Below are 12065 nucleotides of genomic sequence, written 5' to 3' on the forward strand. Positions count from 1 at the left end.
GGATTATGTGTGGTAATGTGGTGGGGGGCAGGATTATGTGTGGTGATGTGGTGGGGGGCGGGATTATGTGTGGTGATGTGGTGGGGGGCCGGGATTATGTGTGGTGATGTGGTGGGGGGGCAGGATTATGTTTGGTAATGTGATGGGGGTGGGATTATGTGTGGTGATGTGGTGGGGGGGCGGGATTATGTGTGGTGATGTGGTGGGGGGGCGGGACTGTGTAGTGATGTGGTGGGGGGGCGGGATTATGTGTGGTGATGTGGTGTGGGGGTGGGATTGTGTGGTGATGTGGTGGGGGGGCGGGATTATGTGTGGTGATGTGGTGTGGGGGTGGGATTATGTGTGGTAATGTGGTGGGGGGCGGTATTGTGTGGTGATGTGGTGGGGGGCGGGATTATGTGTGGTGATGTGGTGGGGGGGCGGTATTGTGTGGTGATGTGGTGGGGGGCGGGATTATGTGTGGTGATGTGGTGGGGGGGCGGGATTGTGTGGTGGGGACCAGGATTATGTGTGGTGATGTGGTGGGGGGCAGGATTGTGTGGTGATGTGGTGGGGGGCGGGATTATGTGTGGTGATGTGGTGGGGGGCGGGACTATGTGTAGTGATGTGGTGGGGGGACGGGATTATGTGTGGTGATGTGGTGGTGGGACTATGTGTAGTGATGTGGTGGGGGGCGGGATTATGTGTGGTGATGTGGTGGGGAGGCCGGATCATGTGTGGTGATGTGGTGGGGGTGGGACTATGTGTAGTGATGTGGTGGGGGGGTAGGATTATGTGTGGTGATGTGGTGGGGGGCCGGATTGTGTGTGATAATGTGGTGGGGGCGGGATTGTGTGTGGTGATGTGGTGGGGGCGGAGCTACTGTGCAGGGGGCGGGATTAGCGAGTAATCACGATGCCTCTTATATATAGATATATATATACATACAGTACAGACCAAAAGTTTGGACACACCTTCTCATTCAAAGAGTTTTCTTTATTTTCATGACTATGAAAGTTGTAGATTCACTCTGAAGGCATCAAAACTATGAATTAACACATGTGGAATTATATAATTAACAAAAAAGTGTGAAACCACTGAAAATATGTTTTATATTCTAGGTTCTTCAAAGTAGCCACCTTTTGCTTTGATTACTGCATTGCACACTCTTGGCATTCCCTTGATGAGCTTCAAGAGGTAGTCACTGGAAATAGTCTTCCAACAGTCTTAAAGGAGTTCCCAGAGATCCTTAGCACTTGTTGGCCCTTTTGCCTTCACTCTGCGGTCCAGTTCACCCCAAACCATCTCAATTGGGTTCGGGTCTGGTGACTGTGGAGGCCAGGTCATCTGGCGTAGCACCCCATCACTCTCCTTCTTGGTGAGACCCTGACGCGCGTTTTGGTAATTCGTTCCTGACAAAGGAACCTACCAAAACGCGCATCGGGGTGTGCATCTGCACCTCTCCCGGGACCACTATTATATTCAGGTAACCCCTTCCATGCTGTATACTTCCAGATATATTCCGATATAGTTCTTACGGATGTTGGCTATTTTTAATCACATGCCATTTGGCTATATTCAACTTGGTGAGTATTTTGTGTTATAGGTTTAATTTTTGGGTCATCTCACTAATATTTATTTTCTTAATCACCTTCTTATATTAATTGTACTTTTGGATTCGTTCAAATCATTATATATATATATTGTGAGAATCATGTGGGAATAGTGGATGAGGGCAGGTATATCTCGCCCAGATTCCTTTCCTATGTGGCCTAGTCTGGTTAGTATCGCACCTGCTTACTAATGGATAATGGGAGGTGGATATAAAAGGATGCAAGGTGGTTGTGTGAGTGTCTCAGCCTGGGAACACAGAGAGCCTGTCTGTGTGAGAGACACACGTGAGTGGAAGCAGTGCCCACTGCAACTGTGGTTTGGCTGGACGGGAGAAGCTCGCCAGTTGGTAGTTAGGTTGTCCATTGTTTAGTTAGTGCCGGACAGGCAAGGATTTGTTTTATGTTTTATTTCCTTTTGCATTGCTTTCACCGTTAATAAACCTGACCCAGGGTCAGTTATACACGAATCCCAGCTCTGCGCCTGAGTTTTATGCTGAATGCACGTGACCTTTGACCCCAGCAAAGGCGATCCCGGAGTGTTTTATCACATTGTGGTGGAGAACGCGGGCATCACTTTGCAAGCATGAGCATGGAGGACGTGGTGAAAGCGCTGGTACAGTCCACCGCCGTCCAGCAAGAAGCTAATCGGGTGATGATGGCCCAGCTGAAGGAGTTGGTGGACATGACAGTTACCGATCGTTCGCTTCTCCAGCAGGTGGCGCAGCGCTTGGCAAGCTTACCTGAGCTTAACCTGGAAGCCGAGTCGAGAGTGATTCATGTGAGTCGGTACTGGCAGAAAATGACGACCGAAGATGACGTCGAGGCATACCTGACCACGTTTGAATGGACGGCGGTGAGAGAAAAATGGCCGAAGGCACGATGGGCCGGCCTGATTGCCCCGTTTCTTTCCGGTGAGGCCCAAAAGGCTTATTATGACTTAGAGCCTGAAGCCGTGCAGGACTTTGACAAACTGAAAGCCGAGATCTTGGCCCGGCTGGGAGTGACGAACGCTGTCCGTGCACAGAGAGTGCATCAATGGACTTATCAGCCGGATAAACCACCGCGGTCCCAGATGTTCGACCTGATCCATGTGACGAAGTGGCTACAACCCGAGGTGTTGACAGAGCCAGAGATAATCCAGAGAGTCGTCATGGACAAGTACCTGAGAGCTCTACCGCCAGCCCTGAGGAAGTGGGTAAGCCATGGAAATCCTACGACGGCAGATCAACTGGTGGATCTGGTTGAACGTTACTCCATGGCGGAAGGACTCCGAGACGACGCTACCCCACCTCGTTCTTCATCATCTCCACTTGGAACCGGTAAGACTGTTCCAGGGAGTAGGGGAGATGGAAAAATCCCTAAGACAGTGAGGGAGGAAAACGGGACTGCCCGCACTGCGAGGCCGAGAGTAACGAACTATGGTCTAAGCAAGGGGCCCGTTAGGTGTTTCCGCTGCCAAGAGATGGGACATATTGCTGCGAACTGTCCAGTCACTATTGAACCCATGCAGTGCGACGTCACAGACTCTAAAACCGCATGTCTATGGTTGCACGGGTAGTGAGTGTGAATGCCGGTCAAAAGGATGTGGAAAAACACTTGTGTGATTTAACTGTTGATGGCAAAAATGTGGTGGCATTGTTAGACTCGGGAAGTGTGGTGACTCTGGTGAAGGCCAGTCTGGTGTCAGCCCCGACTGGACCATCAGACAAATTTTCTGTAATGTGTGTGCATGGAGACACCTGTTCATACCTCACCACGGTCATATGCATTACTACTTCCTATGGGTCTGTGCAACATAAAGTGGGACTCGGCATTATTGCATGATGTTATCCTGGGCCGGGATTTTTCCCACTTCTGGCAATTGTGGGAGAATCAGTTGATGCCCTCGGGTAATAGTGTACATGATTCTTCGCCCAGGGCACGTGGGGGTCTCGAACCCCTGGAAGATGTCTCCCCGGAAGACTCGGGGGAAGAGTCTGCGGGAAATGACCTGCAGTTCCCGTTTTCAGTCATGGCGGGTGATAATGAGGAGACCGGGGAAGAGGAGGAGGCTGACAGCCGTCCACCTCCCCGTTTGCCGGATTTAGAAGTTCAGAAAGATGACTTCCAAAGCGAGCAAATAAAGGATCCTACCCTTTCTCAGGCTAGGACAAATGTAAAAGTGATAAATGGGGTACCCGTAGAACCTGGCTCTAGGCTGGCATATCCTTACATGGTTCTGGAGAATGGTTTACTCTATCAGATAGAGAAAAAGGGGGAAGATACGGTGCAACTATTAGTCGTGCCAAAACCCTACCGGCGGCAGGTGCTGGACCTGGCCCACGGACATGTGATGGGAGGTCACCTGGGAGTCCAGAAAACCACCGAAAGGATATTACACTGCTTTGTTTGGCCAGGCATGCATCATGATATTCGTGTATATTGCGAGTCTTGTCCTGACTGCCAAGCCTCTGCACCTAAGCCCCGGTTCTGTAGCCCTTTGGTACCCCTACCTATTATTGAAGTCCCGTTTGAGAGGATTGGGATGGATTTAGTTGGGCCCCTTCCACGGTCTGCACGTGGACACCAACATATCCTGGTCATCTTGGATTATGCCACTCGTTACCCGGAGGCCATCCCTTTGCGTAACACGGCCACCAAGACGATTGCCAAGGAGCTGGTGCATGTGTTTAGTCGGGTCGGTATACCAAAACAGATACTCACCGACCAGGGGACCCCCTTTATGTCCAGGATAATGAAGGAGCTCTGCCGATTGTTACAAATCGAACCGTTACGCACATCCGTGTATCACCCTCAAACAGACGGGTTGGTTGAACGGTTCAATAAAACTCTGAAGCAGATGCTGAGAAAGGTGATAGACAAGGATGGGAAGAACTGGGACTATTTACTTCCGTATTTGCTTTTTGCCATCAGGGAAGTACCCCAGTCTTCCACGGGATTCTCGCCTTTCGAGTTATTGTACGCCCGACGTCCTCGCGGACTGTTAGACGTTGCAAAAGAAACCTGGGAGGGTCAGGTCACTCCATTTAAAACAGTGATAGATCACGTCACACAAATGCAGGACCGTATTGTGGCTGTTATGCCTATCATCAAAGAACACATGATACAGGCTCAAGGAGCCCAAAAAAGAATCTATGATAGGGGCGCCAAGATCCGTACGTTTGCACCCGGAGATAGGGTGTTGATCCTGGTCCCCACGGTGGACAGTAAGTTCCTGGCAAAGTGGCAGGGCCCCTTTGAGATCAAGGAAAGAGTTGGTGAAGTAAACTACAAAGTATACCAGGCAGGTAAACGGAAACCTGAACAGATTTATCATGTAAATCTGATAAAGCCCTGGAAAGATCGGTCTGCCTTGTCAGCGGAGCTGGCCCGTCCCGTCTGCTCGCATACCGTACCGGAGGTACGGGTTGCAGAGACTCTCTCGGAGCGGCAAAAGACTGAGGTCAGGCAGTTTCTACTTCACAACCAAAAGTTTTTCTCAGAAAAACCCGGGCAGACTACGCTAATGAAACATGACATTGTAACGGAACCTGGTGTCACAGTTCACGTTAAGCCTTACCGAATTCCGGAAGCGCGCCGTGAAGCAGTTTCCCGAGAAGTGAAGGCAATGTTAGAGTTAGGTGTCATTGAGGAATCGCACAGTGCTTGGTCCAGCCCGATTGTGCTAATTCCTAAACTGGACGGCACCATCCGGTTCTGCAATGACTTCAGGAAACTGAATGCGGTCTCAAAATTTGATGCCTACCCCATGCCCCGGATCGACGAGTTAATAGATTGGTTAGGAAAAGCCCGGTATATTACGACCCTAGACCTAACAAAGGGGTATTGGCAGATCCCTCTGGTGGAGGCTGCCAGAGAAAAGACGGCATTTGCTACGCCGGAAGGTTTATTTCAGTATGTGTATATGCCGTTTGGACTGCACGGGGCACCGGCGACCTTCCAGAGACTGATGGATCGAGTCTTGAGGCCACATAGGCGGTATGCTTCGGCCTATTTGGATGACATTGTCATTTACAGCTTGGACTGGGAGACTCATCTCCAGAAAGTACAAGCTGTGATTGACGACCTGTGGGAGGCAGGTCTAACCGCGAACCAAGAAATGTCACATCGGGCTAGAAGAAGCCCTGTATTTGGGTTATGTAATTGGGAGGGGTGTTGTTAAACCCCAGGTTGATAAGATTCAGGCGGTTCAGGACTGGCCACAACCTGTCAACAAGAAGCAGGTGCAAGCCTTCCTGGGGATCGCCGGCTATTATCGCCGGTTCATACCCAATTTTGCAGCCATCGCTACCCCCCTGACAGATCTTACAAAAGGGAAAGACTCCATCATGATTAAATGGAGTTTAGCGGCTGAAGAAGCCTTCCATAGCCTAAAACGGGCACTTTGCTCTCAGCCCGTACTGGTGACTCCGGACTTCCGCAGCGAGTTTGTGGTACAAACGGATGCCTCTGATACCGGTATCGGGGCAGTACTCTCACAAGTGAGGGACGGAGTGGAACACCCAGTCCTCTATCTCAGCAGGAAGCTGAATAAACACGAGGGCCGAAAGTTCAGGCTGATTACTGACCATGCCCCTCTCAAGTGGATGCACTTGAAGAAGGAACGGAATAGCCGGGTGACCCGGTGGTTCCTTGCCCTGCAGGCCTACACTTTTACGGTGGAGCACCGCCCAAGGGTACAGATGGGAAATGCAGATGCCCTGTCCCGAGTGCACTGTTTGGCGGGTGTCATTGCTCGACCGGAGTGGTCTGAGCAGAAGGGGGGGATATGTGAGAATCATGTGGGAATAGTGGATGAGGGCAGGTATATCTCGCCCAGATTCCTTTCCTATGTGGCCTAGTCTGGTCAGTATCGCACCTGCTTACTAATGGATAATGGGAGGTGGATATAAAAGGATGCAAGGTGGTTGTGTGAGTGTCTCAGCCTGGGAACACAGAGAGCCTGTCTGTGTGAGAGACACACGTGAGTGGAAGCAGTGCCCACTGCAACTGTGGTTTGGCTGGACGGGAGAAGCCCGCCAGTTGGTAGTTAGGTTGTCCATTGTTTAGTTAGTGCCGGACAGGCAAGGATTTGTTTTATGTTTTATTTCCTTTTGCATTGCTTTCACCGTTAATAAACCTGACCCAGGGTCAGTTATACACGAATCCCAGCTCTGCGCCTGAGTTTTATGCTGAATGCACGTGACCTTTGACCCCAGCAAAGGCGATCCCGGAGTGTTTTATCACAATATATATATATATATATATATATATATATATATATATATGTGTAAACATTATATTTATTTCTATTTATATATTTTTTATGGCTCATCAGTATATATTATAGATTTTATTCTAGTTTAATTTATAACTTTAATCAGCATGTATTTTTTATGCAGGGTGATACAATTTATTTATAATTACATTGGTATTAGTATATATTTTTGCACCTTAGTTTTAATATTACAGTGCTGTGCAAATTAATTGGGACAAAGCATTTTTTTAAGTAAAATCATAAGTTGGTTACCAGTCAGTGATTCAAACCAGTTTTAATTGCTTTGAACAGGTGTGAGTGCCTGTTCAAAGCAGTTAAAACAGGTTTGAATCACTGACTGGTAACCAACTTACGGTTTTACTTAAAAAAATGCTTTGTCCCAATTAATTTGCACAGCACTGTAATTGACTATTTTTTAATATTGGTCCCAGTTACATTTATCCAGTTTAACTGACCCGTGGAAGCGCTATTAGGCGCGGAACGGCCGTCCTCGGTGCGTGCTCACTCTCTCTCACAGCCTCCCGGACTTTCTATTTGGATCGGTGAGTGCTATGGTCCTTTTTTCTTCTGATTGTGGATATATTGTAATTAGTTGTAACTGATATTTCTATCTGAGTTCCCCCTTGATGAATTGTTAAAAATAAAACATAGTGAAAAATGCATTTTGGTTTCTTGTATGGGTATGTGCAATACTCCGTTTTAGCAGCTGAGAGTGTTGTTCTTCCGGTTTGAGACGCTATACCCCACTGCAAAAATACCAAAGATGTGATGTCCTGTAAGTATTAAAATACTACACTACAAATGCTTAAATACTTTTCTATAATATATCTGATCACTGGGAGGAAATATTGGATGTACCAGATTTTGTTGGTATTTTGTGGCATGGGATAAGACAAAAGTCATTGCAATAATTGTTTACTGTTAGAAAATCACAACATTACACCATATTGATTGTATAACAGATATAGCCTGTGCCTGATAGCACTCATTGATTTACAATTGTGCCGTCTTTGCTCTGCTGTGGCTTGTGTAATGTTGCATACAGTACTACTATTTTGTTAAAGGGAATCTGTCACCACATTTTTGCTATGCATTCTGACAGCAGCATGAGAAAGGGACAAAGACCCTGATTACAGCGATGTATCACTTAGTTTATTGGCTGCAGCAGTTATCAATGAATAACAGTTTTCTGTGATGCAAATCTAGCAGAGTTCAGTCATTTAGATGTCTATAACCCCACCCACATCACATCTTTCTGTATACATAGTATAGAGACAGAGAGCTGCTAATCAGTTTTGGGGGCGTGGTTGGACTAGGAGGAACAAGGGCAGTTGTCCTCTAGTGATAATCTCCACTGATAAAACACTGATTGTATTGAAACACCAAAACAAAACACAGCACAATAAGGAGGGTAAATGTATGGAGAGAAGTCTGTTGCACTGATTCCTATACTAAATTGCCCCTTCGTCTGGGTGCAGATGAATATTGGAATAATTCACAAATGAAAGCAACGTTTTAAAACAACTAAGTTAGGTTTAGGAAAAAAGTATGATTGAGTGGTAATTGATATCGCTGTACAGTGTGAGGGAGCATTGTGCTCTGTATCCACATGTGCTGCCAAGATAAATGATAATATAAGACAAAAACAATTCTCGGAAAGCAGATTTGAACAAAGGAGGCACAAAGAGGGCCTAATCTGACTTTTCAGCCCCAGGGTGGAGGGTTGCTTTATAAAGAGGCTACTCATGTATTGAAAGAGGTGCTGCTGAACAGTTTCTTCTAGCTGCTATACAGTGGAGTGGCACCATTCTGGTAAGGTAGTATTCCCTCTTTTAAACTTTTTGACCACCATGGGTCCATAAATAAAATGTCTTAAGAGGGGAAGAGAGCCCCGTTAAAGAAATACAATAATCTATAGGATTATAAGGATGGAAATGAATTGGCTTGAAATAATATATACCTTTTAAAAACATTTATGTCTACATTTGTAGTTCCCCTAAATCTCAATTGTTTTCTGCTAAACATTCTGGAATACAGGCGATTAGTTTTAAAAGACTAATAAAAACTCACCTCTGTTAAAGATATGTTGAACACTTCTGCAATTTTAGTGTAAAGCTCCTTGACATTCGTGAAGCCCTCAATTTTTCCAGTTGGGCTGCCATGAGCAAGCTGAGTATGGAAAACTAGCCTTGGCCTAACTCTTGGTGGATGGGGTGGTGCTGGGTTTCCTTGGGCTGAATCAGAGGAGACACTTTGTCTAATTTCCTTTGACTTCTGTTTAGTTTCTCTTTGGCCACTGCTTTCTTTTTGCTCAGGGTCTACTCCGTTCTCCATGAGTTTAGTTTCCAGTTGATCTCTTCTCTGCTTCGTTTTTGCTCTCTTGACGGATGTGTTCTGTATCACCTCTTTCGCAAAAAGGAACGCTAAGGGCACAATGACACAGATAGCATTGGAGAGATGAATAATTAAATAGGTTGCTCTGAGTGTACACCCGGTAAAATGATCCCTTGTTGCGAATAAAGAAGCAGTAATTCAATCTTGTAGCTCAGGTGGTTCTTCACCGCTCTGTCAGCTCTAAACTCAAGGGATAAGAGAATGCTGAGGCCTAGTTGTATGGAAAAATGCTCTCTCAGGAGACATGTCACCTTATTATCAATTAGACAAACATTAATTAACTCCTTCAGTCATGCCTGCAGATGGTCAGTGTGTTCTTAATACTGTATCGAATACAATAGAAGATTGTCAGCTTCAGAAAAATACTTCATGGAAGTCTAGGTAAGTTGTATATAGTGGAAATAAAAAATGTACATGTCATGGTTAAAATGCCAGGTTTTGGTCATGTAAAAAAATCATACCAAGAAGAATAATTTCAGAACTTTTTCCATCTTTAATGTCAACCATAATCTGTACAAATCCATTGACAAACAAACTGAAATCATTTTGACGGGTTAAATAAAAAAAACAAAGCTAAACTAATGTGCGTAAAATGTTGGATAAGTGTAGACACCCTCGTGTAATTGGGCATGTAGTTGTGATCAGAATAAGGCCAGTTTCACATAGCGTTATGGCAGTCCGTTTAACAGATGCATTAAATGGACTGCGCTAATGCTAGTCTTCTTTTGATCGCGTTTGAGCGATCACGTTAGCGCAGCTGCTCCTTCTGCACTAGCCATGACGGACCCTCGAACGTGGTAGACCACGTCCGAGGGTCCTTCTGGAGTCAAGTCAGCATGTGTATAGCAGCTGAGGTGACACTGAAGCCAGTCTGTTGAATTCAGCCTGAGTCTGGGAGCTGTTGAGCCAGGGAGATCAATAGAAGAGTCCCTGTGGAGATGACAGCCGGAGTCTGAGAGCTTTTATGACAGGGTGTAAAAGAGTCCCTGTGGAGAGAACAGTCAGTGTGTGGGAGCTGACCAAGTAGTTGAGTAGGCCACTAGCGGAGGGCACAGACAGGATTACTACAGAGGAGTGAACGACCTAGTAGACAGGTACCTTCGTGGGCTGAAGTCGATCGCAGGAAGAAAGGTCGAAGTGTCGTATTCACCGTGTCCCCTGTTCCGTTGTCATTGTGTGGTCCACCCAAGTGTGTCTGAAGAATTGCTGTGCTGCTGTAGATGAAGATGTATTGCTGATACCGTGTCAAGAGTCCTAAAGGTGTGTTGGATGTGCTGTGCCCTGAGGAAAATAAAGTTGAACTGTTAAAAGTTGTTCTGGCCTCTGCCTGCAGTCTTTTGAACCTCAGAAGTGAGCAGCGTACCAGGGATGGAGCAGCCTCCAGCACAGTGAATACCGGAACAGCTGATGAGGCTACCCCCCGGCGTCTGGTGTATTACACAGGCTTCGAATGATCACTACTCCTATCACTACTTTACTACTTTATTTAAATATAAAGTGTTTATTTTTGCTACTGGGTTCGTAATGAGGGTGTCTGACTGACACTTCTGCAATAATAATCCCCAAAGGAATTACCCCAATTTCCACTGCACCATGGCATTCAAGAAGAGCTGAGGCTAAGCGCCGAAATTGGTGCATCTAATGGATATGCCATTTCTGAAGTGTCTGAAGGCTCATCTTATTAGGCTAGGAAGGATCCAACATCCATGGCCCTTCCCAGCCTATTAATAAAAGACCCCAGCTGTCTGCTTTGCTTTAGCTGGCTATTAAAAATAGGGGGACCCCACTTCATTGTTTTTGGTTCCCCCATTTTTAATAACCAGTAAAGGCAAAGCAGGCAGCTGGTGGTTGATATTAATAAGTTGGAAAGGTCCATAGATACAGGCCCCTTCCCAAAATAATAAGACCAGCTAACAGCTGTCTGCTTTCCCTTATTTGTTAGTATTTTTCCTTTATTAATAATAAATAATTTTAAAAAATGGCAAGCGGTTCCCCCTTCCCAGCCTGAGAATATCAGTCCCCAGGTCTCTGCTTTAACTTGTCTGGTTATCAAAAATAGGAGGGACTCCACTCAGTATTTTAAGTTATTATTTTTTTTTTTTAAATGGCGAGCGGCCCACTCTATTTTTAACCAGGCAAGATAAAGCAGACAGTTTGGGACCCCACATCTTTGTTTTGTTTTACTTATTGGGCTGGGCAATCACAGCCATGCCAACACTTGGCATGGCTGTGATGGAACCAGGAGTGCCCACACCGGAAAAACTTGTTGACTGGCTGCACTGGAGTATTTCAACAAGCTTTCTTCAGGCTGCTGAACCCAAACAATAACACGGATTTCCGTAAGAAGTCCGTATTCGGTGTCCGTGTACTGACACTAGGTGTCCGGTAAGGACCCCAATGTTTACGATTCGAGTTCATCCATTACTAGTCAAGAAAATGGTACAAAAAATATCCAAGGCATTAGATATACCATGGAACAATTTGGAGATTGCAATCAAGAACTGGCTTAAATTTGGCACAACAATAATATTACCTAGAACTAGACGTTCCTCAAATATTGATGAAAAAACAAGAAATTCATCCAGGAGGGTGCAAAGAGGCTCTTCTGTCATCTTACATGTTCTCACGGTGTGCAGTCTGACATACAGCACAGCAAAAACCTTTTCTGTCTTGTTTATTTGTCGATGCATAGACTTGAAATGTCTGGATGTGGTAAAACTACAAAAATACACATAACAGGCACAGTAAGTATTGAGCTTATTAATAAGGTATAATATAGCGGCGCTAGTATATAAAAGCTGAATCAGCTGCAAGTACAATCC

General features: G+C 45.9%; 1 protein-coding gene and 1 long non-coding RNA gene across 3 annotated transcripts in view; both read right to left on the reverse strand.

Annotated features, from left to right (window-relative positions):
* The window catches only part of GIPC3 (GIPC PDZ domain containing family member 3), a 181079-nt gene extending 171811 nt beyond the window's left edge, over positions 1-9268 (reverse strand). The window contains exon 1 of the mRNA XM_073546296.1: positions 8920-9268. Coding sequence (XP_073402397.1) covers positions 8920-9183 — 264 coding nt within the window. The 5' untranslated portion in view covers positions 9184-9268. The remainder of the gene's footprint in view (positions 1-8919) is intronic.
* Positions 9269-9716: 448 nt separating this feature from the next.
* LOC141049671 (uncharacterized) overlaps positions 9717-12065 on the reverse strand; it is a 37285-nt gene continuing 34936 nt past the window's right edge. For both annotated transcript variants that reach the window (XR_012220409.1, XR_012220411.1), the window contains exons 2-3: positions 11777-11961; positions 9717-10524 (exon numbers count right to left, since the gene is read on the reverse strand). This is a non-coding gene — a long non-coding RNA (uncharacterized lncRNA). The remainder of the gene's footprint in view (positions 10525-11776; positions 11962-12065) is intronic.

The sequence above is a fragment of the Dendrobates tinctorius genome, unplaced genomic scaffold (assembly GCF_039654945.1).
Source record: "Dendrobates tinctorius isolate UK_male_01 unplaced genomic scaffold, ASM3965494v1 ptg000011l, whole genome shotgun sequence".
NCBI classification, from domain to species: Eukaryota; Metazoa; Chordata; class Amphibia; order Anura; family Dendrobatidae; genus Dendrobates; species Dendrobates tinctorius.